General features: G+C 39.7%; 1 protein-coding gene across 8 annotated transcripts in view; it reads right to left on the bottom strand.

Moving 5' to 3' along the window:
- Window positions 1–22,278, bottom strand: part of atrnl1b (attractin-like 1b) — a 959,007-nt gene that overhangs the window by 886,884 nt on the left and 49,845 nt on the right. For all 8 annotated transcript variants that reach the window (XR_009446966.1, XR_009446967.1, XR_009446968.1 and 5 more), the window contains exons 4-5: window positions 20,767–20,895; window positions 6,457–6,659 (exon numbers count right to left, since the gene is read on the bottom strand). Coding sequence is in view for 5 of the 8 variants with exons in the window: in XM_059653033.1 (XP_059509016.1) it covers window positions 6,457–6,659; window positions 20,767–20,895 (332 nt within the window). In the remaining 3 variants the exon portion in view is untranslated. The remainder of the gene's footprint in view (window positions 1–6,456; window positions 6,660–20,766; window positions 20,896–22,278) is intronic.

Below are 22,278 nucleotides of genomic sequence, written 5' to 3' on the forward strand. Positions count from 1 at the left end.
CACTCCAGAACTACACAGTAAAGAGGAAGAACACTTATACAAGATTCTCATTTTAAATGGATATCCCCGCAACTTCAACCACAGGTGCCTACAAAACAGACAACAGGAGGGCACAGTATGACTTAACACACTGGCCACACTGCCCTACATCAAGAACTGACAACAAGACTCTTAAGACCACTTGGAATCATGGTGGCCCACAAGCCTACAGCCACTCTACGGCAAACACTTACAAGAATTAAAAGACCCCATTCCCACAATATGCAGAATGAACGTGGTTTACAAAATACCATGCAACAACTGCCACAAACATGACATCAAACAGATGGGAAGGAAACTAGTCATCAGCATACATGAACATCAGCTAGCAGCAAAACAGCTCAACAAACTCTCCTTAATATCTGTACATTCAGACAATGAAGGCCATCAATTTAATTGGAACAAGGTAACCACAGTAGCCTAAGCCAAACATAGACATGCACGGTTCTCCATCAGTAATGCAATCAACAAACATATAGAATTGGACCCCACATACGAGCCCATACAGATCAAAACCGGAAATGACAGTAATTACCACAACGGACCAGACAGTATAAATTCCAAGCAGAGTAGAATAACATCGCTTCGTTGGAGGCTCCACTGATCTCACCTAGCATGGTGAGAAAATGTTTCAATGAAAAAAGCTAGCTCAGCAAGCAAGTCAACAAGCTCAGCCTTGGGATTTCTTTAATCCTGTTTACCAAAAACATTTTGTGGCTTCTTCTAGCCCACCAATTCCTTGAGTTTTTTTTTCCCCCCTGCTAGTTTTGTATTTTTGAGGTCATTTTCTGTCTTCAGTTTTCTAATTCTTTCATATGCCTCCTTTTTCTTTTTGACTAAGCTCTCAATTTTTTTTTATTAGCCAAGGTTCCAGAATCTTGCCATCCTTATTCATTACTTACACAAGAACTTGCTGGTCCTGAACTCAAATCAAGTAGCCTTTAAAAATATTCCCACTTGCCAGATGTGGATTTACGCTCAAACAGATGGCCCAATCTACACTCCCCAGTTGCAACCTAATTGTGATAGCTAGCCTTCCTCCAATTCAGTACTTTCATCCAAGGACTACTCTTAAGTTACTGATGGATAAAGATAAAACTTAGAATTCTGGTCACTGTTTCTGAAATGCTCTCCAACTGAAACTTTGGTCACTTGGCCAGACTCATTTCCCAATATCAGGTCTCAGATGGTTTCAACGAACTGTCCTGGACACACTGATTCTCCTCTATCAAAGACCCTGACACTAAGTCCCAGTTGATACAGAGGAAATTAAAATCAGCAACTACAGCAATCAAGTTGCATTTACATTTTTTCCATAATCTGTCCAGGTATCTGTTCCTCCCTCACCCACTGGTTGTGGGGAGGCCTGTAGTACAATTCCAAAGTAATTGCACTCCTCCTAGACCTGGTTCTACATATGGCCTGACTGGGTAAGGCCAAGGCCAAGGCGACCCTGTTTCAATACGGTTGTGATTTCTTCCCTCATCAGTAACACATCCCCCACTTCCTATATCCCTTCCCGTCTCACCTATAACATCAAAGCACTAAAATGACAGTCTTGCCCCTCTCTCAACCAAGTCTCTACAAAAGCTATACCATCTTAATAAGTATTAATCTAAGTCTATGTTTATCTGCCTTTCCTGTCATACTCATTGCACTAAGACAAACACACCACAGACCACCTGACCTACCACATTCAGTAACTTCTCCCTGTTCTTCTTCAGTCTTATTGGTCTTAATTTCAGACTCCTCTGTCATTTTATTTGTTGACCTTGCACTCTGCTTCCCATGACACACTCATTTAAACCCTCCCCAATAGCACCAAACATCCCTGCCAGGATATTAGTGCCCCTTTAGTTCACAGGTCCCATCAGCTCCAGAAAACAACCCAATGATCCACACGCCTGAAGCCCTCCCTTCTACACCAGCTGTTCAGTCATATATTTAATTGATATTTTCTTATGTTTGCCTAACTGATGCATGACACAGGAAGTAGTTCCAAGATTACAATCCTAGCGGTCCTGCTTTTCAACTTCCTACCAAACTCTCTTTGCAGGGGCTCCTCTTTTTTTGCTATGTCACTGGTACCAATATGGGCCATAGGCTCTGGCTGCTCACCCTACTCCATCAGAATATCTTATGCCCATTCACACATCTTGACCCTGGCACCAGGGAGGTAACACACCACCCTCGAGTTTTGCTTATAATCACAAATGCCTGTTCCTCTGTCTAGAAAGCTAACTATCAATACTGCTTGCCCTGGTGGTCACCATCTCTGTCTAGTCCTTACTAGTGACCAGCTCACTAGATGTGCTTTCCACAACATTTTCAGCCTCATGGATGGTCCACAGCGAGGCCAGTTGCAGCTCCAGATACTACTCAATCTGCAAACCTGGTTTGCAGCTAAGCCTATATCACAGTCGTAACATCACATCCAAAGCTCTGCCCCTAGATTCCGCTCCACACCGCCACTGTTTCTCCCCCAGATTCAGACTTTCACACTACTGCTGCTGCTCAGACTGATGTTAATCCAGGCCCCACTCCTCAAGAGTTTATTCTGCTGTCACTGTTTGCTCTCTTTTACTGTATAGTTGCTGCTGCTGTCACTGCTGAGACTGACCTCAGTCTACTTTTCCTGCCCTTTTCCCATAACCCTTAGATTTCCTTACTAATCAATAATTATTTCTGCTTTAACTAAACACAAGAGCTCTGCCCCCACAAATCGATTGCAATGAGTTCCAAAGAGATTCAAACCTCAGCAAATTCCTCCTTTCAGTCTTAAATTGACACCTGTTTATTCTGAGACTATGCCCTCTGATCCTAGATTTTCCCACAGAGGGGAAACGTCCCCTCCATACTGAGCCTGCCTAGCCCCTTAAGTGTCCCAAACATTTCAATGAGATTACTTCTCATTGCTCCAAATTCAAATGAGTATCGTTCTAACTTATGAGCAAAGACTACACAAGACAATATCTCCACAGCAGGGTTCATCCTTGTAAACCTTCCCAAAACTGTCTCGCTCCTTAGGATGCCAAACTGTTCACAATACACCAGATGTGGGCTCACCAGCACATTTACTACAGCTGTAGTAATACTTCCCTATTCATGTAATCTAAACCCCTTGAAATAAGGGACAACATCCCATGAGCGTTCCTTTATACCCGCTGTACTTGTGCTGTCTTTTCTGTGCACACGCACCCCAAATCCCTTTACGTTGTAGCATTCTGCACTTTGTTATTTAAATGGAGACAATTTATTTGTTTGCTCTCCCTTGCAAAATCAACAACTTCACATTTTCTCCCCACAATATACTCCATTTGCCTAGGACTATACTCAAAAGGGTTCTTTTACCTTTTCATAAGGCTAGTCCCACTCCCAACAGATGTTTAAACCCAGCTGGTTCTATGAATCTCAGATGCACAATTCACAACCTGCTGCCATTACACTCTCCCCACTGACTCCCAATTTCTTTCGGTTAGTAGAGGAGTTTGTTTTTTAAAAAACATTAACAGTCTCACGATATCATAATAGCAGCTTGATAATTCAGTAAGAGTGAACAAATCACAATAGGTGGTAGTTGAGAATACATGTGGAAACTGTCATGGTTTTGAATCATGCTATAAACAGCCTGGATGTGGATGACAAAATGAGGTCCTAGAGTTTATTCAAGTAAATATGCACGAGTGGAAAGAACAGCCAATGATGACAATTTTCTGAATGTAATTAAATAACTAAGACTGCAAGTGTAGACCCACCTAGCTGGATGGCAGTGAAATGGTGTTGAATGAGAATGATTTGATCAGCCACTCATGGCTGTCAACAGCCTAACACTGACAAGGATTTTTCACCTTGGTTGATCACATGTCTGAGTGTTTCTAAAACTCTAACCACTCATAAGTGAAGAAACTAAACTCCACATTTTTAAGATAATATGAAGTGAAAGCATTTATCGCTTTGTTACAAGAGATTAGACTGTAACCTGTTGGCTCTTTACTTCAAGAAACCCTTTTTCCTCCAGTGTGGATCATTCTTGTAACTGAAAGCAAGCCATTTTGCATTCATAGCAGGTTCCAAAACAGCAATGTTAGCCTTGAATCAGCCAGCACTTTTCCACACAAGTATCCACTATATAGTGCGCATAATATTGTGGAAGGCACCTCAAAGCATATTCTCTACTTCACTTCCACACTGTGGTAATGCCGCAGAGCACCTGTTCGATCAATTCATGGATCTGGGTTTTTAATCTGGATATGAACTATGGCTGGCGCTGACACTAGCACAGCATTTCTCATTTGAAGGACAAAACTACAAGGGGTGCATCCTCATCCTAGTATACATCCAGAGTGAACAGTGTCACAGTGACCACTGTAACAGCTGTGTGTTGAGAATGTTCCAGCAAGTCCCAATGTCAGAATCTTTGTATTCAGGACACTTCTTTGGTTTATTCTGAAAGAAGGTGCTAATTGTACAAAGCTGTTTCTAACAACAAAGATCAGGTAGCTTTTGTCGCTACACATTTCCCAGGCCCTGATAGCAGAGCAAAGACTGTCTCGCATCATGGCCCATGCCCATTCTTGCACTGAAACCCCCAGCAGACAATAACATTCTGACCGTGGAATTCTGCTGATAATAATGTCAAGCTCCTTGTGAAACTGGCCTTTCTTCTTTGCAGCGAAGAACAGCATGGAACACAGATACTAAAAGTTGTTCACTTGTCCTGATGGATTTGAAATGCAGATTGAAAGAATAAATTATTAATCATTTGTGTAGGGTTCTATCATTGGAGGGTAGACTGTTCTTCACAGGAAAGCTTCCAGTTTGCTCACATTTCATCTGCCTAGTTTGTGAGCCCAGTCTCTTGCAGGGATTGCCAGGAATGTATCAATTATTGGCTAGAACTCTGCCAGATTATTCAGTTGCTGTTCAACACAAGAAGTGTCAGGTGCATGTACAAAAATCAACAGGCAATAAATCTATTAGCAGAAAATAATATTTCATTTAAAACAAAGCTAGAGAGGCCACTACCAACTGCTAAAAGCTATTGGAGGTGCACGGAATACTACTTGGAACTGTATTAACAATAATAAAGTCTGGTTGTCTCAACTAAGCTAGATATTGACGCCACAGTGAAAGAGTTTAGCTAAGTTCATGGCAATGAGGCTATTCTAACTGAGCTCATCAAGTACAGAACTGGCACTCTTGCAGCATCTACTCAAAAGTTTCTCCTGCTTGTCAGAGCTGGCACATTCCCCAGGATATGTGATACAAAGATTGTAACTGTACAGATCAAAGGTATCAATAGCAATGGCCACCAATGCTCAATAGCTCTCTGCTGGGAAATCTATTTGCCTTTTGGTCTTGGCTAAATAGATCGATCTGAACATCATTATGGGTTTCAGAACTGGAGATGTACAAATGAAACTACCTCCTTAGTGCAGCTGGTGATTAACTTGGCTACTTAAGAAATCTTTCAAGATAACCCAATACTGAAACAATGATTTAAACTATATTGCAGACAACAGCAAAATAAGACCCCACAAAAAAGCATGGACTAAACCAAAACCCCTCAAAATATACTAGGATGGTGTTCCAGACCCCAACATTTTCTTATTTTTGAAGGCAAGTGAAAGGCAGTGTGTGTTCTGGATGCAATTCGATTGGTGAAACTACCAGGCTTGAAGCAAAACATATTTTATTCCTACACTATAGTTAAAATACAAACAAAAGGAAGAAATGGAATTTTCCTCAGACATATCTATGACACAAACGGGCAGGATAAAGTTGCCAACTCCGAGCATATCAAAACACACATATGTTGCTGAGCCAATCAACTGTATTGGTCTAGCCACATTAGTATGTGAAAGGAAAACTCCAATTGTTGGTAGAGACTAAACATAAGACCATTTCTGGCAAATGTCAGAATAGACTGAATTTGTCTCAATCAAATAGTATTTTGAACAACATTGAGTGGGGAGCATTTAAGCCACAAAACCAAAAGGGACGTGAAGCTACTGTTTTCTTTTGGCCTTAAGCAGGAAATTTATCTGCTTTCGGACAGAAGGAGGTGCATATCTTATGATGTTGCAGAAGAAATTATGGATATGGAGAAGGACACAGGTTTTTAACAACACAGATATCACAATTAGTTCAGCAACTCGAGGCCAATCTTTATGTCTGTATATCTCCTCGCACCTTATTTCTTCAAAATATCTCTCTTCCACTCTTTCTCCATCATCACAGTCATCCAATTTCCCTTAAATACAGCTGTACTATTTGCTTCAATTATTCCACATGCAGGTCAAGTTTCACTGTAAATAACATTTTGTCCTGATGCTGTGGGGTATTGAATGGCTGAATCTGTAGCTTATTTCTGTCAGTTATACATTATATATCAATGTTGCAGTTAAATCAACTTACCTTGCCAGCTGTCATTGCAGACACAGAGTTTCTCTCCAGTTAGGTCACAGTAGCCATGATCTGGGCTTCCACAGTTGTCCTTACAATATGGAATGTCACAAGCTTCCCCTTTCCAATACTCATCACATTCACAGAATACCCTGCCGCTATTTCCAGTCACGCACTTTCCATGGCCTGAGCAATTGTTTGGACAGGAATTAATCCTTAAAGAAAGATGAAAACTTTTTGAAAATATATTTCGTGTACAAGACAGTCCAGAGTATCCAACAGCACAATTTTGAACAAAGCATTGCAAAGAATGCATTGCCCCTCACAAAGACTATGTTGTTACAGAAAATGTTATTTCTGGTTAAAGGTACTAAAGGAGTTGGAGTAGCTGCAATAAAACTAATCAAGCAATTTATTAAAAATCACAATTAACACATTTAAATTACTTGTAATGCAACCTCTGCTCAAAGAAGACGACACTGTTCCTATATAGGATTCTGGTCAAATTAGTGATTAACATTCAGTGACAATAGCATATACATCAATTGGAATTGAAAAACAAACCATAAAATTGCTGATAAGGTACATGCACATCTTATTATAGTAACAGTCACCTCTCATCCCACTTTTATCTTGCCCAATCTCTCAAGTATTATGGCACACAAATTGAAATAAAATTAATATAGTTAGAACCTGAGATACTTTGCACATTACAGTAGGCAGCCAATTAGCCCATCACATCTGTTAGAGCAATCCAAACAGTTTGCTAATCCCCTGTTACCTTCCCATAACCCAACATTTTACTGTGCATTCATATCAACTTAATTTCACAGCTGAAGTATTCCATACTCCAACAATCCTTTAAAATTCCTTTTAAATTTTCACTGCATACCTGTAATTTCCTCTAGCTCCCTAACTCTCATCCATCAGCAACTGGACACTTCCGCCTCCTCCAAACCTTTTTAAAGAACAATACAGGGCAGGAACAGGTCCTTTGGCCCTCCAAGCCTGCACTGACACCTTTTGTCCTTCCATATTAAAACACTGTCTTCACATATAGGATATATATCCCTCTACTCCCCTCATATTCATGTATTCATTCAGGTGCTTCTTGAATGCTGCTGTTGTGTCTAAATCCACATGTCCTCTGGCAGTGTGTTCCAGGCACTTGCCACCACCCTGGTGTGCAAAAATTGCCTCACACATCTCTTTCAGACTTCCCAATGCCTTGCCGCCGACTTTGAGCCGACGTCCCAAGTAATTGACTCCTCGACCCTGGGAAAAACCCTCATACTGTCCATTCTATCCATTCCATTCAGTCTTTTAAACTTCTGTCAGATCCCAATTAATTCTGCTGCATTCCAAGGAAAATAAACCCAGTCTATCCAACCTTTCTTCACAGCTAAAATCCCACATACCAGGTAACATCCTGGTAAACCTTTTCTGCACCCTCTCAAAAGCACCCACATCCTTTTGGTTGTGTGGCAATCACAACTATACACAATATTCCAAGTATGGCCTAACTAAAATTCTATAAAGCTGTACGATAACTTAGCTATCCTTATCCTCAATGTCCTTTCCACTGAAGGCAAGAGTGCCATACGCCTTTTTTAATACCTTATTTAGCTGTGTTGCCACCTTCAATGATCTGTGAACCTGCACACCTAGATCTCTCGGCATATCAATACTCCAAAGAGTTCTGCCATTCACTGTATAATTTCCACCTGTACTTGGCGTTCCAAAATGCATCACCTCTCATTTGTCTGGATTAAACTCCCTCTGCCATTTTTTCTCCCCATGCCTCCAACTGATCAATATTCTATTGTATCTGCTGACAATCCTTCTCCGTTAAACTTTGTATCGTCAGCAAACTTGCTAATTAGACAAACTACGTTTTCACAAATCATTTATATAGATCACAAACAGCAGAGGTCCCAGCATTGATCCCCTGTGGAACACCACTAATCACAGTCCTCCATTCCTAACAACATCCTTCCACCACTACCCTCTGTCTATGATTAAGCCAGTTCTATATGCATCCTGCCAGCTCATCCATGACACCACATGACTTCACCTTTCATAGCAGTCTACCCAGAGGGACCTTGTCAAAGGCTTTACTGAAGTCCATGTAGACAACATCAACCACTTTTCCCTCAATCATCCTTGTCACCTCCTCAAAAAAATTTAGGCTCACGTCTTTGTCTGCCAACTTTGACCTCGACCTTGGTGGCCATGCCTTCAGCTGTTTATACTCCACATCAAAAATTCTTGTGTGAACTTTTTGCATCGTCAGCAAGATCTCCTTTAAAGCTCTGCTGCCAACCTAATTTTGAGTCCATCCATCTGTTTAGCTTTGAGTCTGCATTCTTTGTACTTCTATGAACAACCTCAGGACTCCTTTATTACGTTAAATGCAATGTTTATTGTTGGTTGCACTAACACAATATCCAAAATACAGGCCTATTTTCTGACAGAAAATAAAGTCCAAACCACATCAATACTTCAAAAACTTTGGAAACAGTCAGATCAAACAATGTCTGTGGACAGAGAGTTAACATTCAGACCTGAAATATTATCTGCTTCACTCCACAAAGCTTTCTGGTGGCTTCTGTGCAAGCGTGTTGGCAGGTGCAGGGACAAACGATTGCACGTACATGATTCACAAAATTTGTGTAGGCACTGTCAATGAGGTGTTGATAAACACTGTCTTGCCATATTCTAAAAACACTTTGCTTTTACAGAATGTTTGTGATGACTCACTGTGGCAATGCCCTGGAAATGAAGCTCCACTATTCCCAGTCATCACAAATGTTCAAATCAAAGCCAGTCTCCAAGTTACTGTAGTAACAAATGCAGACTGAAAGAAAAACACTCATCAGATTTCTGTACCTAACAAGAAAATAACTTTATTGCAAGCAAATTCCTTTATGCCATTGGCTTAAGACAAATAAGAATTGCTAACCTACAAGTACTATGGACAGAACAGAATTCCTTAAAGATCAATAAGGTTGTCTATTTTTGGAACCACAGGAGATGGGAAGGGATGCTAAATGAACATTTCGCTTCAGTATTCATTGTGAAGAAAGGCATGGAATCTAGGGAACTCAGTGGGGGGTGGGGGGGAATAAATATTGATGTCTTGAGAACACTCAATATTACTGAACAGTACATGCTGGAGGTCTTAAAGCATAAAAATGTAGATAAAACTTCAGGACCTGATCAAGTGTATCCTAGGACATCATCATGGGGCCCCTTACAGAGATACTTGCATCATCTATTGCCATGGGTGAGGTGCCAGAAGACTGGACAATGACTAATGTTGTGCCTTTATTTAAGAAAGTTCCCAGATTGCAAAGAGAAGCCAATGAACCAATGAGTCTGACATCAGTAGTAGGTAAGTTGTTGGAGGGGATTCTGAGAGACAGAATTTTCATAAATTTGGAGAGGTAAGGACTGATTCAGGATAGTCAGCATGGCTTTGGTGTAGAAAATCATGCCTCTCAAACTTGACTGAGTTTTTTGAAAATGTGACCAAGAAAATAGATGAGGAGTGTGGTAGTTGTTGCCTGCATGGATTTTACTTCGGCTTTGACAAGGTTCTGCGTGGTCGACTAATTTGTAATGTTAGATCATATTGGATGCAAGGAGAGGTGGCCAAATGGATACAAAATTAGCTTGACAATAGGAGTCAGCATGGTGGAAGACTGTTGTTCAAACTGGAGGCTTCTGACCAGAAGTGTCCCACTGGGAAAGGTGCCGGTTCCATTATAGTTTACAATTTACATAAACTGATTTGGATGACAGAAAAGGAAGCATGGTTAATAAGTTTGCAGATGACACCAGAGTTAGTGTTATAGTAGATAGTGAGGAAGGTTATCTAAGGTTAAAGGAGCAGATGGGCCAGAGTGGGAGAGAAAGTTTAATTTGTACAGTTAACGGTAGGGCCCTGGGCAGTGTTGTAGAACAAAAGAGATCTGAGGGTTCAGGTGCATGCTTTGAAAGCTGCAAAGATAGACAGGGTGGTAAAGAAAGCATCTGGCACATTTGCCTTCATTGCTCAGACCACGGAATATCAGAGTTGGAACATCAAGCTGAAGTTGTACAGGCTATAGGAGGGGCCAGTTTTGAAATGCAATATACAATTCGCATCACCCTGTCATAGGGAGGTTATTATCAAATTGGAAAGTGTAGAAAGGATTTAGAAGGATGTTACCAGGACTGGAGGGTTTAAGGTGTAAGCAGAGGCCAGATAAGCTGGGACTTTTCCTACTAGAAAGTAGGAGGTTGAGGGGTAACCTTGCTGAGATTTATAAATCCGTGAGGGTTTAGATAAGGTGAACAGCAAAGTTCTTCTCCCCCCCCTACCCCCCCAACCTCGGGTGAGGGAATTCAAAACTAGCAGGCATAACTTTCAAGTGAAGAGAACAGAGATTCAAAAAGGGACAAGAGGGGTAACTTTTTCCAACAGAAGTTGGTCAGTGTGTGGAATGAACAGGCAGGGGAAGTGGTAGATGCAGGTACAATTACATCTAAAAGACAGGTACATGAACAGGCCAAGTTGAGAAAGATATGGGCCAAATGCAGACAAATGGGACCAGTTCAGTTTGGGAAAGTTGGGTGGCAAGAATGAATTGAAACGAAGGGTTTGTTTCGACGCTGTATTACTCTATGATGGGCAAACAAACCTGAGTACTGCCAGCATTATCTGGTTTTCTTTCAGACTCCTCGCACCTGCTGTATTTTGCTTTTGCACAAAAAGGCTTACTTTCAATTAGTCTTACCAGATTATTTTCCTCTGGCTGAAATACTTAGTTAAGTACTTCCTTCAAGGATCAGTTTAGATGGAAACTTTGATGCACAAAACTTGAAGACAGCTGCACTTAGTGAACAGTAACTGACTTGAGATGAATGCACAAATTTCCTCAAGTCACAGGTTTCTAACCTAATTTAATGGAAATTCACTTAAACATACATCCCCAACTCAATGTAATACTTGATATCTACATCAGATGATATGATATTCAACATGTTTCTTCGGGTCCCTAATGAACATCCCAAACTTTTGCTTGTATCTAATTGATATGACCAACATCCCATAAGTTGGGCACTTGGCAATCAACACGCTGACACAAATTTGGTTCCATAAGTTGTCACCCACGTGGATCTCAGAGGTCCACATGGAAGAAAAAAAATTTAGAGGGAACCATGCATGTGAAATGTGCAAGATTTCAGCACATGTTGTCAATGACAAATCATCCTTGATGTCAAGGTGTAAATCAACATAAAATTGGTTCCAGAAAATTTGAGCCATATAATTTATCAAATTTAATTACAAACACAGACAGCTGGGCCATGTAGCCATATAGAAGCAAACAAGCCGAGTCTACCTACAAAAACATATAACTACGGGAGATAATGGAGATTTAAATACAAATGTCAAAATGTCTAGTAACCACAAAGGCAAATAAGAACTGGGTAGTATTGTGCCATTACCGGCACTATTGTTGGTTTCACACAATGGCTAATAATGAAAGATTTTGGATACAATTTGTCTACGGTTCCATTTAAAAAACAAAAGGTTATAATACCATCCAAAGGCAAAACCAGGATCATGTGCAACATTTACTTAATAGTGGGTTTCTCAAAACAAAATAAAATGATATAAATTCAGAGGCCACTGAAATAAATTTTATAGTTCTTAGATTTTACCAGATTCCACAGGTTATGGCATCAGCTGCTGCAGAAACCATTGAAAATACTCAACCAATATTTTATAACATATATTTCAATTTTTTTAAAGAAGTATTAACATAAAACATTCCGAGTATAATCAGAAGCTAATCTCAGCACCATATGACAAAGTTTTAAAGGCAGATTTAAATTGGATTGTTACCATGGCAACAAATCAAATCTGTTGCTTGATAACTATATGGAACATGTAAAAACAATGGCGTCAGTCTTTTCATATTTGATTGGATGACAGTTGGACTCATTCAGTTCAGAATATCAGGTAAGCAACCTGATACTTCAACTGTAGTTAAGTCAATGGAGGTTGTGGTGAGATCAAGTTGGGGGTTGCAAAAACCAATCTAATCATTGATTTTATTGCCAGGAGTACAGTGAAAAGTGTGAAGTATAAAGTCGCCACTCTGGTGCCTTCTTAAAATACAAAATCCAAAAGCATGAGAAAATTTTAAAAAAAGCTGGAAGAAAAGGAAGTTATCCACTTCTTGAATTCTTATCTCCCTGGGACTAGCCGTGGCCTTGATAATCAGTCAGCCTCCTTCTGAAACATGCTTCACTGATGGTCTTTGTTGCTGCCACTGCCAATTGCTGGAAAGAGTCATTTCTGTGCAGCCACTACCATCGCAAATTGCCAGGAGGATCCACTTCTGTTGCCGTTGCTGCTTCTGCACGTGTCATTGGGCCAGGATTACTGTTGCTGATGCCCCTACTGTAGGTACCGGGGAGGAGGAAAAAAAAGCTATTTGCCAAAAAAGAGAGTGCAAAAGAAACAAGCAAAAAATTAGACAGAAGTGGACAAGCCCCTGGCCAGGAGAGTGAACACACTGCTGCCATCTTGAAAAATATTCTGGACTATTTGCTGCAGAAGTGAGATCACTGTTTTTTAAAACAGTAATGTTTCCAGAGTTTTATCCGAACACCACCTAGTCTCAGATGAGCACTACGCTTTACTCTAACATAATCTAGTTTCACTATATCATTCTGTTCTTAGGAGCATTAGTCTATGCCAAACTTCAAGGACTTCACAAGATTGCCTAAAAGTAAAGAAAGAAATCCCCTCTCAACTGAGATTTTAGGCTTACTTGAAAAATCCAAAGTACTAGAAATCCCAGACAAACCTTGAGAACCTCTTAATTACCTTTGGGTTGCAAAACAGTTGAACATAAATATAAATCCATTGATTCTAAAGCCAGGAATAAAAAAAAAAGTTTTGAAGTAAATCTGATTATGAAAAAAAACTTCAGAAAAACTTTGGGGTGGCATGGTGGCTCAGTGGTTAGCAGTGCTGCCTCACAGCGCCAGGGACCTGGGTTCAATTCCACCCTCGGGTGACTGTCTATGTGGAGTTTGCACGTTCTCCCCGTGCCAGTGTGGGTTTCCTCTGGGTACTCCGGTTTCCTCCCACAGTCCACAGATGCGCAGGTTAGGTGGATTGGCCATGCTAAATTGCCTAGTGTTCAGGGATGTGTAGATTAGATGGGTTATAAGGGTGTGATGCTCCGAGGGGCAGTGTGGACTTGTTGGGCTGGAGGGCCTGTTTCCACACTGTAAGGAATCTCTGATTCTATGATCTTAATATTTAAATTAAAACAGCCCATGGTTCAACCTAAACCCAAATTCCAAATTTACAATAAATCTGTCCATGTCACAACTGCATCACTCTTCCCCAAGGCACCTCTACTGTCATGTTGCTGAACAGACCTACACTTACCTAGTTCCATTCTTGTTCTGCTAACGTTACCTAAAGTATCAAACTACAATGATTTCTTTCCCTGCTATGGCAGAGTTAGCTTTGGTAGGTCCCAATGTCAATCTGTGCAAACCTGCCCCATGTATTTCTCAATACATTCTCAATGCTCAATCAGAGATTCTTTATTCCAACTGATATGAATGAGGGAGCAACACTAGAGGAGAACCATTTACAATATTAACCAACAAGAGGACCAGGAAGGGAAGTTCTGTAGTCAGTCGTCAGTAGTTTCATTAGAATAGGGACGACAAAGGAAATGTTATACTTCTATGGTCTGCCAGAAGGTTTTAGTAAAAAGGACCAGGTTCAAATAGACATTTAAGAAAATGGACAGACACTGCAATACATTAATTATTCTGCTTCAAATTAAAATTTACAATTTATGAACCATTTGAACATTCAGACTTTTGGCTAAATAAAATCTGCTTACATTTCTTTCAGCTGTAGTTTTAAGTATGAAAATTTATGAAGAAAAGCATTTTGTAAATCTATAGGAGCTGATGCAATACCTTACATAATATCCCCAAACATTACCTATGCCTGTCCAAAAGTCAACTTTTTGCAACTTTTTACGTAAAGTGTCAAAGCTGTCAAAAGCAAAAACCTTACTTTTAAAAAGTAACATGAATTATGCTTACTTAACATAACAAAGTGTGGAGCTGGATGAACACAGCAGGCCAAGCAGCATCTCAGGAGCACAAAAGCTGACGTTTCGGGCCTAGACCCTTCATCAGAGAGGGGGATGGGGAGAGGCTTCTGGAATAAATAGGGAGAGAGGGGGAGGCGAACCGAAGATGGAGAGAAAAGAAGATAGGTGGAGAGGAGAGTGGAGGTGGCGAGGGGATAGGTCAGTCCAGGGAAGACGGACAGGTCAAGAAGGTGGGATGAGGTTAGTAGGTAGGAGATGGAGGTGCGGCTTGGGGTGGAGGAAGGGATGGGAGAAAAGAAGAATAGGTTAGGGAGGCAGAGACAGGTTGGGCTGCTTTTGGGATGCAGTGGGGGGGGGGGGGGGGGGGGGGGGGAGAAGGGATGAGCTGGGCTGGAAACCAGCCCAGCCTGTCTCTGCCTCCCTAACCTGTTCTTCCTCTCACCCATCCCTTCCTCCCACCTCAAGCCGCACCTCCATTTCCTACCTACTAACCTCATCCCACCTCCTTGACCTGTCCGTCTTCCCGGGACTGACCTATCCCCTCCCCACCTCCACTCTCCTCTCCACCTATCTTCTTTTCCTCTCCATCTTTGGTCCACCTCCCCCTCTCTCCCTATTTATTCCAGAACCCTCACCCCATCCCCCTCTCTGATGAAGGGTCTAGGCCCAAAACGTCAGCTTTTGTGCTCCTGAGATGCTGCTTGGCCTGCTGTGTTGATCCAGCTCCACACTGTGTTATCTTGGATTCTCCAGCATCTGCAGTTCCCATTATCTCTAAGCTTACTTAATGCTGTATTTCAACTCAATGCTGTCTTATGTTCAGGAAAATTAACATGTTCACAAGCTCATGTGTCATTCTTTTGCACAGATGATTAGCAGCAAGACAAGTATTGGAAAGAACATTTTGAAGACTCAGCCAATCCTGGAATGCATAGATAGTGCTGTCACGTTTTACAAGTCTAGGAAGACATTGTGCATTCATCTTCCATCACTCTGATGCATTGAGATTTGACAAGTAATCAAGAGCATATTTTCCACTGCATTTGTCTCCTCTTTTTCAGTGTAACTTTCATTACTGTAGCAATCTTTTCAGTTTCACACAAGTTTTTGGTTCTGGCTCTCCAGATTAATCTGGTTCAGCTACAGCACTGAGGGTCTTCTATTTCTACAATCAAGAGTTCTGAATAAGAGTCATACTAGACTCAAAACATTAAGACTTTCTCTCCACAGAGGCTGCCAGAAATACTTAGTTTCTCTCGCACTCCCCATTTTGATTTCTGTAGCTTATGCTGTCCAGCAGTCATTGGTGCAAGATGCTGCAACGGCATGTTCAAATCTTTCCTGCCAACACTTCACTCAGTCTCAAAACCATTAGATTATAGCCTAACTCACAGGCACACATTATTCATTTGCACAAAACTCACAAATGCATGAAAAATCTACACCCTCAGTGACACTTATGCAGGAGCTCCTTTATTTGTACATTGATTGCTGCGTTTCTTGAATTGTCAGAAACAGTCAACTTCATTTGATTTTTGCCTGCCCAAATGCAAACAGCTTCCACCCAACTTCTTGAACAAAGCAGCAATGCGAACAACCTACACTGAGTTTCAGTACTTGCATTTTCCAGTGCAGCCTTGGTTTTGAAATATTGTCCATTACAATCCATAAACAAATACACAGAAAACCACTGTACATGCTGAAATTTCACCATTCATAATCTAAAGCATAGCATTTTAGTCAGTGAAACTTTTTAAAATTGTCACCACTGTTACAACATATTGGATGCAACAGCCAAACCAAGTTTCCAATAGCAATGCACTATAAACCACAATATTTGATTTAGTGATGTTAGTTCAGATAAAATATTGAGCAAAACACCAAGAAGAAACTTTCTGCCACTCTTCCAAATAATTGGCACTGGGATTTTTCCTAGCTAACTGACAAGGCAGACAGCTCATCAGCATGAAGTTTAAACTTCTCATCTGAAATATGGTATGCTCAACAGTGCAGCATTCACACAGTACAATCTAACTCACAGGCAAAAATGCTACCTACAGATCCACTATTTTGAAACAGCATATAAGCCAAACTTTAATGGGATGCATCATGAGATCTCAACGAGACTCAGTGTTATTGTCTATTGTAAGCAAGAACAGCTTTTGAATCAAAATGAATAACAGATAGTCCATGGTAGAAAACAGTGTTTAACTATAATCCTAGGCTCCACAGCTAAGTGGGCAAGGAGGTATGGAACTCACGGTCGATAATCAACAACTGATGCCAATTTCAGGTAGATATCGGTGCTTGATGCAATTCACAATAAGTTATCTATTTTTTTTAAATATTCCTTGTTTTAATAATGATATTTTGAATTCAGCATCCTGAAATTTGGCTTGTAGTATTACATTTTTCCACAAGATGATTTAGTGAATATATTTTAGCTTGACAACCGTCTTATTTGTAATATGCTTCCTCAAAATAAAAACTGACGAACACAAGTCACTTGATTACAAAATGGTTACACAAAAATAATATTTGACCTTTAAAAATACACTCCTGCTGAAGGTGAACATGCACAATTAGAATCTTGTAAAACTGATTTTTCATTGGCCCCTGGTAGCTGCCTTTCCTTGTGGCCTGCATAACAGAGAAATTGATTGATGTTATTTTCTTCAGCAATACTTTAAGACTTGAAAAAATTCTAGATGTTTGCCAATGCACATTCAAACAAAATCTGTAGCTATAAAATACAATAAACAAAAAATAATCGTTAGTTAAGCCAAGTCTGATCAAACTAAAGCAGTAAAAAACTTCAAAGGTTTAATAGTGATGAAGTGTTTGAATGTGTAAATTCTTAAAAGCAATAGACAATATTGAAACTTGATCTTTAGATCAACACCAATCTGATAATTTGGTTGAAAACGGTAATGACTTTAAATCTAAATCTTAAATAAAATTGCAAAGGGGCATTTTCTCCAGACTTTTCACCTTGCACTCATCAGGACATTCATAAGAATACCAATATGGCAGGGAACATGGTCATTGTAAAGGCTGTTGCCTGCTAAATTGATACTTTTCAGAATGTCCTGATTAGTGCAACATGTAAATCTCCAATAAATATTTTCTCGAACACAAGTTTTATATTACCAAATGCCTAAACAACTCTTAACCAAGTTCCTTTGGATTCAATAAAATAAGACACATTAAGGATGCAACCATCCAGCCAACTAGATTGGACGTTCGACAGTATTCCCATGAATGGCTGAAATAAATCCAGCTATATAGAACTGTAGCTAATTCATAACATAATTATCCATAGTCACAAAACTCTGGTGAATGGCTGCTATAAACTTTACACAGTAATGCTACTAAAGATAGCATTAACATCTCTCTACTCAGAGAATGTCTCAGGACTAAATAAATCTAATTCATTAAGAATCCAATGTTTTCTATCTTCATACTGTGTAACCGACCAGTTGCACTTAACCTTTAAAAGTGATAAACCTACAGGTGATATGAGCAATAATCCATGCAGATTAAACCACAACCAGATCACCCATGATCAAACAAGAATGGAGGACCAGGCTCAAAATAAACACCAAATGGCTACCTTGAGCTCCAAATATTCTGGTCCTAATTCCTCAAACAGAATTACTTGAAAAATGTGCAATCAAATTGCTATTCCCAAAGCATTTTCCAAAATTACACAGGTGACTAAGCTTAAACAATTACTCAAATGGCTAATATTTTGGGAAACCTTGAAGTTGCAAATAACGTACATAAATGCAAGTTTTTATTTCAATTACATTATGTTCAACTCAGTTCCATGAATCTCAAATCAGTTTCTACTTGACTCTTGTTTGATTCCATTGCTAAAATTTAAGTTTCTAATGATTCAAGTTACAAAAATTACTGTTGTTATGTGTTAAAGCATAAACCAGCAAGGTACTGAGGGATTAATCATGGAACTGAAATTTTTGTTGATAATTTCCAAATCAACCAGTTCAGACATGTCAGGACACATTTAGAGCAGGCAGAATTTGAACTTGTCTTCCAATCTGAAGGTACAGACACTACCACTGTGGCAGAAGACACGTGTTTCATCCCCAACTGTAGTAACCGGCCTTTTATGTGGTGAACATGATAGCCACTGCACTACAAAAGCACAGATATCTTTATTTTAAAAGTTTTCTATACAGCAACTGTATCTTGCATTTCGAAACCAATAATCAGTTTGTTTGCTCGTGAGCACAGGATGAATTCCCTTTCTGAAAGCAATTAAAATATCCTGTTAACCACAATTACCAATATATGGTGCTGAAAATAATTTATTTGATTGGTGACTTTAGCGCATGTGTGCACTAACCGCTTTGATTGTATATAGTAATCCCAATTCCCCTCAACTAGTAAAACGGGGTGGGAAAAAACATTTTCTTCATTACATTGCCCTTGAAAATTATGACTTATTTAACTATTAATGAGACTGCCATTTAACTACTGGGACCTATGTACTGCACCCCCTTTCCCCACTACTCCATATTATGTTTTCATAAATTATAAAATGCTGAAAGAATAGAGACACCGTTTTCATGTTAGAGAAATTAATTACAGGAGCCTAGAATTATTGGTTTATTCGCTATTGAAAATGCAAAGTCAAAAATAGCTTGTTTGGAAAATTATACTTGGGTGACCGAATAGACATCCATCTGACATATGGACAATGGTGTCAATGAACATCGGTAGGATTCACATCTAGGTATTAGACTTCTGCAAACAAAGTTTGAGAGGTTCAAGAAATTGATTAAAATAAACCATTTCCCAGCCTACCAGTCAACATATAGTGGCCCAGATATTCCAGGCTCTGAAAGGTTTGAAGAAAAGATGTCTGACCAGAGATGCACATCAGGATTCCATGGACATCACAAACCAACAGCTCAAGGGAATTAAGAATAAAAGGAACAGACGTAGGCCATTTTCCCCCTAGAGGCCATTCCATCATTCAATGAGATCATGACTGGTCTGTGGCCTAACTCCATTTGCGTGCCTTTGCACAACAAAAATTTATCTTAGGATATTAAATTATCAACCACTCCAACATCCACTGGAATTTGTAGAAGAGTGTTCCAATGCATAACATCTCTCCTGAACAATCTAGCCCTAATTCTCAGATTACATCCCCTAGTTCTAGAAATCCCAACCAGTGGAAACAGTTTATCTTTATCAACCCTGTCTTGCCTGTTAATGCCTTGAAGATGTCAACTGGATCATGCCCTACCTTCTAAATTCTAGAGAAAAAAGAACTAATTTGTACAATCTCTCCTCATAATTAGACTTCAGGGGTTAAATTATCATTTTCTTACAAACCTGCGCTATACTCCCTCCAATACAATCCTACAAAGTTTAAACTTAGTAAAAGTCTCCATTTCTGAATTGGAACGAGACACTTCAGGCAGCTCCAACTTAATTAACTGGATTATTACTCAGGAAATGCTCGGCATAAAAGGTCATAGTCTAGCTCCTGATAAATTTACAACGATGTACCCCTGAGCCAAATGCCACCCCATCCATTTGCCAATCTTTCCACTTAACACACGCACATTCCCATCCCATCTATTCTCTTATATATTCATTCACTGTCACAATGAAGTACTGTTTAAATATTTCAACGCTTTTTAGCACATCAGTAAAAGGCTACCAGAACACTGCAGTACCAAAAAACAGTTGCTTCCTTTGACAAAAGCAATTGGATTTCAAATACATTCCACAGTTATGAAGAAGCCAGCACTGGAAATCCCATCCAGAAATGCAGATCTTAATCATGGTGCAGAAAGGTTAAAAATAATGCACAATTGCATTCATAATGATTACCACACCTGGGAAGATTCTGGCTATGGACAGCATTCTACACAGCTCTTTCCAGTCAATGTTTCACTTTTAATACAAAATTAGAACACAGGTGTGGACACTAAGAAAAAGCACATACTAGATATATTTCCAACCATCATCTTGCTAAACAGTTACATGCATTAGTTTCCGCTATCGCACGAATGACAAAATACAGATACAACTAACGAATGCCAGCTTTTTAAAATCATGATTCCGGCTTCAGATAAACAGAATTCTAAATATAACACAAGTATTCTAAAGTAAAAATGTAATATTTAATAGTACTCACGAATAAAAAATATTAAATCCAGTTAAGTTATAAGCAGCATCACTAAAAAAGTGCAGCAATGCATAACCAGATGTGGTAACTACTTCAGGTACAGTCTCATTCCCATGCACCTCTGGAACTATCAGACCACTGTGGGAAATGAAAAGGTAAATCAACATCAAGAGGAAATAAAAGCACTGTAAGAGACACCCACTAAAACATATTAATCCTAAAACAGTAATCTTTATCAGGTTTACAAAATGTCATAAAGCAATTCATATAATTTCAATTATGAATTGCGTTTCAGCATTAGTGAATATATTTTGTTTTTGTCAGAACTTCTATTATGAGAGATAAACAAAAAGACAACTTTTACTTATCAAGTAGTTTTAACATAGCAAAACATTCCAAGTCACCTCACGAGAGCATTATAAATGCAAGTATGACATCAAACTAAAGGGCGGGATATTATGTTAGATGATCAACTTAGTTCTGAAGGAGGATCGCTGGACCCAAAATATTAACTGTTTTTTCCTTCACAGATGCTGCCAGACCTGCCAAGCTTTACCAGCAACTTTCTTTTTGTTCCCGATTTACAGCATCCTCACTTCTTTTGGTTTTATGATCAACTTCGTCACCAATTACTTTCATTTTCAAAAAACTTCTTAAAAGCAAAATGGAGCAGAAGAGAACTCCAAAACTTGGACCGTGTGAAGTGAAAGCCATTAACAGTGGAGGAATTGTAATTGGTGATGCACAACAGGCAAGGTTTTGAGCAGTGCAGATATCTTGGGAGTGTTGAGGGATGTAGGATATTACAGAGAAAAGAAAGGGCAACGTCATGGTGGATATGAAATAAGGGAAGTAATTTGAAAAAAAGAATTAATAATGCTTGACCAGGAGTCAAAGTAGGCCAGCAACCACAGGACTGAAAAGGGGAACAGGACTTGTCAGTAGTTAAGACACAGGCAGAGTTTTGGAGGATGCAGTTAAGGGAGGGTAGAATTTGGGACACCAATCATGGGTACGTTGAAATAATGACAGTTAGAGACAATAAAGGAATGGATGCGGGCTTTGCTGGTAGCTAACGCCACACAGAGACAAGAACCTTCATCCATCCTCGAAGTGCAAAATCAGTCCAAACATGTCCAGGGCAGGCACAGCATTGGTGACTAACAGCCTTCTGTCATACTGCCAGCTTTCATGGACGTGAAGGATTGTATAGATGGCTTTTAAACCTTTTATCCCAGAAGGTCCTGCTAAGGACAAGAACTTTCTTCCCATTAGATTCACTGTTCAACTTACACAACTCACATGCCTGCATTATGAACTAAAAGGTGTACAATCGCATGAAACACTCATCCGAATTTGAACATGCCTGACATTAGAATCCAAACCAGAAAATCCAACCAAACTGAGAATAAGTTCTATTTCAAAAAACCATGAAGTATATACAAAATTTTCCCTCGTATGCAGAAGCTGCTGTTTAATAATCAAGAAGGTAGCACAGGATTTGAAGGGAGAGAGAATGAT

The sequence above is a fragment of the Stegostoma tigrinum genome, chromosome 20 (genome assembly GCF_030684315.1).
Source record: "Stegostoma tigrinum isolate sSteTig4 chromosome 20, sSteTig4.hap1, whole genome shotgun sequence".
In the NCBI taxonomy this organism is placed as follows: Eukaryota; Metazoa; Chordata; class Chondrichthyes; order Orectolobiformes; family Stegostomatidae; genus Stegostoma; species Stegostoma tigrinum.